The sequence below is a fragment of the Alexandromys fortis genome, unplaced genomic scaffold, assembly GCF_014885135.2.
Source record: "Alexandromys fortis isolate MF-2015 unplaced genomic scaffold, M_Fortis_MF-2015_v1.1 scaffold_263, whole genome shotgun sequence".
Classification (NCBI taxonomy): Eukaryota; Metazoa; Chordata; class Mammalia; order Rodentia; family Cricetidae; genus Alexandromys; species Alexandromys fortis.
In genome coordinates, this window is record NW_026068165.1 from 417,213 (window position 1) to 423,290 (window position 6,078).

General features: G+C 43.5%; 1 protein-coding gene across 1 annotated transcript in view; it reads left to right on the top strand.

Annotated features, from left to right (window-relative positions):
• The window catches only part of LOC126492037 (olfactory receptor 6C4-like), a 4,838-nt gene extending 3,995 nt beyond the window's left edge, over positions 1-843 (top strand). The window contains exon 2 of the mRNA XM_050128138.1: positions 315-843. Coding sequence (XP_049984095.1) covers positions 315-843 — 529 coding nt within the window. The remainder of the gene's footprint in view (positions 1-314) is intronic.
• The last annotated feature ends 5,235 nt before the right edge of the window (positions 844-6,078 follow it).

A 6,078-nucleotide genomic window follows, 5' to 3' on the forward strand; every position in this document is an offset into this window, starting at 1 on the left:
TACATCCTCAGCATTGTGGGGAATCTCACCATCATCCTCCTCACACTGCTGGATCCCCACCTCCAGACACCCATGTACTTCTTTCTCAGGAACTTCTCCTTCCTGGAGATCTCCTTCACATCCACGTTTACTCCCCGGATACTCTTCAGCATCTCTACAGGAATTAAGACCATCAGCTTTGCTGGCTGCTTCACGCAGTACTTCTTTGCTATCTTCTTTGGAGCCACTGAGTTTTACCTTCTGACGGCCATGTCCTATGACCGCTATGTGGCCATCTGCAAACCCCTGCACTACACCACCATCATGAACAACAGGGTCTGCTCCCTGTTGGTCCTCTGCTCTTGGCTGAGTGGCTTCCTGATCATTTTATTCCCAATCATCTTGACCAGTCAGCTGGATTTCTGCGCATCCAATGTGCTCAATCATTATTACTGTGACTATGGGCCCCTCATAGAAATCGCTTGTTCAGACACAAAGCTGTTGGAGCTCTTTGACTTTGTCTTAGCAGTCGTGACCTTGATAGTCACCCTGGTGCTGGTCATTCTCTCCTACACCCACATCATCAGGACCATTCTGAAGATCCCTTCTGCACAGCAGAGAAAGAAGGCCTTTTCCACATGTTCTTCCCACATGGTTGTCATCTTCCTTTCTTACGGGAGCTGTATCTTCATGTACATAAAGCCTTCAGCAACAGAAGGAGTTGCCTTCAACAAGGGTGTGGCTGTGCTCAATAACTCAGTTGCCCCTTTACTTAACCCATTCATTTACACCCTAAGGAATAAGCAAGTGAAACAAGCCTTCAGTGATGCTGTCAGAAAAGTACTGCATCTCCACTCCCTTTAGTGGCCTGATAAAGAATGAAAATGTGGGGTGATGTTCAGGATCTTCCTCCTATCTCCTGAAGTGACTTCCCAGGTAAGCTGGGTATGGCTGGTGTCAGCAGTCTGTTTCAAACTAGTTCAAGACCTTTCTGGTATCTACCTTTGATGAAAGAGGCAGAAAATTATATTGGTAGACTGTATACAGAATACAACTAGTTAAACTCTTTTGCTTGTCATAAATTGGGGGATCAGTCTAATGACTGCACCATATTATTCTCATTATCATCTCTTAACTCTTCGATCGATAATTATCAAAAGCATAAACACACTGTGTCAGAAATTCCTACCTCTTTCTCAGAAGGGATTATTATACTATGTACAAAATTCTTTTTTTTCAAGACAGGGTTTCTCTGTGTAGCTTTGGAGCCTCTCCTGTAAGTAGCTCTTGCACACCAGTTTGGCATTAAACTCACAGAGATCCACTTGCCTCTCCTCCCAATTGCTGGGATTAGAGGTGTGCACCACCGCTGCCCAACTTGAAGAGTCCTTTCTGGATCACTTTTCTTTGGGCTTTGAACAATTTCATTTCTAGAGTTTCTTACTTTGATAATTCTTCAGATTGCCTCTCTGCCTGAGGAGATGACTCAACAGATAAAGTGCTTGCTTTAAAAACATGAGGACCTGGATGCAGATTCCCAGCACTGATGTACTAACTGGGCATGTTGACTTGTACCAGTAACCATAACATACAAGACGGGGTCAAAGATGAGCTGATTCTAGATATTCACTCTCTAGAATGTAAAAGGTAAGCCACAGGTTCAGTGAGAAATCCTGTGTCAGATAGTAAGGTGGCAAGCAATTGAGGAAAGACTCCAGATGTCAACATCTGACTGCCACATTCTCATAGAAAAGCAAGTGCATACACACACACCACAGAGACACATAAAACACACACCCTCACACACACATGCACACCACATACAACACACACAGAGAGACACAGATATCTTGGAAAGCCATCTCCCATTATCCAAGATTGGGTTCCCTGTGTGCTCCCATGAACATTTCTAACTATTTTCTGAGAGCAAAATGAAAATTGTCCCGATGAAATCATCTGGACTCTTTCTAAAGGAAGACTCAGAAAAAAGGAAAATCTTAAGAATCTTGGCAGTAATAGAAATCTGCTAAGAGACAGAGAGAAGCAAGGGTGTGCCTGATTTAAAGGGTACATTTAAAGATGATTTCTGGAAGAATATATAGGATGATTTGCCATATTCTATTATCTCCGCATTTTCCAGTACTCAAGGACCCCTGGATACCTCTTTGACTTTGACAGTCATTGCACTCGCTGCAGCCTGAGATCCTGGACAAGCAGAGCCATCTGGCATCTATACTTCAGGTCCCATTTTCCTCAGACCACTCCTCCTACGGTTATCCTTTGTGAATGAAAGCCACCCTGAACCTTGGTGGTTCTGGCGCCTTCTCAGAAGCATCAGCCTCATTTCCTGTGTGGATGCAGGGCCTCATTAGGGCCCAGTATTTAGTGTCTCCTCTACTCTTGTATAGCCGTCATACACCCCTTATATTACTCGACCTCCCTGTTCATTCCTTTATCATCTTTAAATGAAGTTGAGGTAGTACCATATCACTAAATATTGGATATCACTTTTTCTAAGTTCTAAGAGCAACCTCAATCCTTATTCAAGTGTTAGACTCATATTGTAAAGAAATGCTCTCAAGTAAATTCTAGCCTAGCTAGTCTTCTATGGTGGACTCCTAATAAAAACCTAATCCCAAGAGCATACCTCTGGCTCCTGCTGGTATAAATCATCCAACAACTAAAATTCTTTTAGTGTGTAGCTTCATTCCTCCTTGACTAAAATCTGTATGTCTCGACCTAGACTATCAGGGTTTTGACCCTAATTTAGCAATCCCACTTATACAGAGACATTTTTCGTTCATTGATGACTGGTTTAAGATGATTGCTCTTGAAGTGACCGCATGCTGGAGGAGGCCAGAAAGAAATGAAGGGGGCCTCAAATGCAAATTCACATAGGAATACAGACTTTATATTATTCCTGCAGAGCCCGCAGAATTGCCTCCCCATTCACTGCAAGTCTGAGCCCTTTTCTTGAAAATTTATAGGTCATTAAGGGCTTTGAACTCTCTGCTCCCCTAGAGGACGGAGGTTGTCAGAGACTTGAGCACTGAGGGCTCTGGACTGGGGAATCTCTATGGTGCCTCACAGATAGCAAAACATAATACATGGGAAAAGCCTGCACATCAGAGCTGCTCTAAACAGGTGACCCAAAACCGTAGTTTCTATGTCATTGGCCAAATAATGTACCACCCCAGGAATTCCATCTTGTTCATTCTGAGGAAATAATATATCAAAACCCCTTTTTTATACATTCACTTTATATGTCAATAGGCTTCATCATAGAAATATTTTCATATTCATGCACCCATATTGGTTTAGGATTTCTATGACCGTGAAGAGACACTATGGCCATGGCATCTCTTATAAAAGAAAACATTTAAAAGAGATGGTAGCTTACAGTTTCAGAGATTTAGTCTATTATCATCTTAGCAGGGAACATGGCAGCTGGGAATACAGCAAAATGCATACAGACAAGGTGCTGAAGAGAGAGTTGAGAGTTCTACGCCTTCCACAGGCAACAGGAAGTGATCTGAGACACTGGGTGTGGCTTGAGCATATATGAAACCTCAGTTCCCGCCTCCACAGTGACATACTTCCTCCAAAAAGGCTACACCCACTCCAACAAAGCCACACCTCCTAAGAGTGCTGTTCCCTTTGGTAGTCATTTTCTTTCAAACCACTACATTCCACTCCCTGGCCTTCAAGGAAGTCATATCATAATACAAAAATGTACTCAGTTCATCTTCAAAAAGTCCCTGTGGTAGTATAAAAGAAAATGGTCCCAAAGTGTCACTATTTGAAGGTGTGGCCTTATTAGAGGAAGTGTGTCACTGTGGGCATGAGCTTTGAGGTCTCGTTTGTTCAAACTTCCCTCCGTGTGACTGTCAGTAGACTTCCTGTTGCCTGTAAGATGTACTCTCAACTCCAGCGCCATGTCTGCCTGCACGCCATCACACTGCCTGTCATGATGACAATTGTCTCACCCTCTGAAACTGTAAATGAGCCCTCTCAATTAAATGTTTTCCTTTATAAGAGTTGCTGTGGTCTGGAGCACTGGACTGAGCTCCCAAAGTCCAGACAAAGAGAGGGAGGAGCACGAACATGAGCAAAGAATTCCCACTGAAACAGCTTACCTGAGCCTATTGGAAGCTCGCCGACTGTGATCTGCCAGCAGGGAAGCCAGCAGGGATCAAACTAGGCTTTCTGAATATGGGTGACAGTTTTATGGTTGGGACCGACTACAGGACCACTGGCAGTAAGACCAGGATTTATCCCTACTGCTTGTACTGGCTTTTTGGAACCTATTCTCTTTGGAGAGACACCTTGCTCATCCTAGCTATAGCGGGGAGGGCCTTGTTCCTGCCTCAAAGCAATGTGCCAGACTTCGGTGACTTTCCATGTGAAGCCTTATTTTCTCTGAGGAATAGAAGGGGGTGGGAAGGGAAGGTGAAGGGAGTGGGGGGAGGGAAGAGAGAGGGAACTGGAATTGGTATGTAAAATGAGAAAAGATATTTTTTAAATAAATTAATTTTTAAAAAAGAATTCCTGTGATCATGGTGTCTTTTAACAACAATAAAATCCAAACTAAAACAGTCCCCAGAGTCTATCATAGTCCCAACAATGTCTAAAAGTCCAAAGATCAAAGTCTTTTCTGAGAGTCTCGCGGTCTTTTAACTGTAATCACCATAAAATCGAAATCAAAACACAGATCACACACTTCCAACATACAATTGTAAGACTTTAAGACAATCCTAAAGCCATTTTTAAATCCTCTCAGCCTCTGTGCCATAGTGCTTCCCCTCCTCCCCTGGGAACCAAGGACCTAACAGCTACACTTGCACTACTCAGTTCCTAAACAATTACCCATATACGTATACTTTGGTTCTGTCCCCTGGGAAACGAGGTCAAAATGACCTCTTACCTCATCTGATCTGGCAACAGCTCCCCAGTCAATTATTGGTATTAGCCCTTTCAAATAAGCCAATCAGAATAGTCAAAGAACAACCCCCCTTGCTTCTGTAGCCCCTTTAAAAGTAGACTGTACCCGCTATTCGAGGTCCCTCGGCTTCCCGAATGCTGGGGGACCCTGTCATGACAGAATTAATAAAATCCTCATGCTTTTGCATCGGCTGTGGTGTGAGATGGTCTCTGGGGGCGACTCCTTCTCGGTGTTTGGACGCCAGAGTCCAACACAATCACACAGCATATACATGACTATTCCAAAACATGGGGCAGGGAGCATAGTGAGGAAATGCTGGAGTAAAATTAGACTGAAAATCAACTGGGCAAACTCCAACCTCTGCATCTCCATGTTTGATGTCATAAAAAAAATAATAATAATAAACTTCAGGTCTCCAATTCCTTTCAGCTTTGTTGACTACAACACACCTCTCTCTCTTGGGCTGTTTCCACTGCCTGATAGCTACTCTTCTCAGCAGGTGTCCCACAGCTCTGGCATCTCCAGCATCTTGGGGGTCTCCAAGGCAATTGAGGGTTCAGCGGCACACCTCCCCACAATGGCCTCTCTGGGCTTCCATGCAGGGACGTCTGACACATGCCTGGTCTCAGCAGCTTTCCTTGGCTGAAGAGGCAATTTCATAACCCTTTTCTTAAAGCCAGAACCACATGACCAAAGCTGCCAAGTTCTTCTGCGGCTTACATGGCCCCCTTGTTCAATTACATCTTCACCAACACTCTGTTTTCAGTGGCTTCCTTCACTGCCTAAGCTTGGCTGGCCTGAAACTGGATCTGTAGACAGGCTGGCCTCGAACTCACAGATCTTCCGATTATATCTTCACCAGCTTTCTATTTTTGATAGCTCCCTTCACTTTCTAAGCTTGGATGTCTTGGAACTTGCTCTGTAGATCAGGCTGGCGTCAAACTCAGAGATCCACCAGCCTCTGCTTCCAGTGTACTGGGATTAAACGTGTGTACCACCACATCCATCTCTATGATTTTTTTTCTAATGTCTTTTCAAAAGTTGGAAATAAAGCAGTATGGGATCTTGTTCTGAGGGGACTCCCTTTATTCCATTTCCTTTTTTTTTTTTTTTTTTTTTTTTTTTTTTTTTTTTTTTTTTTTTTTTTTTTATGTTTT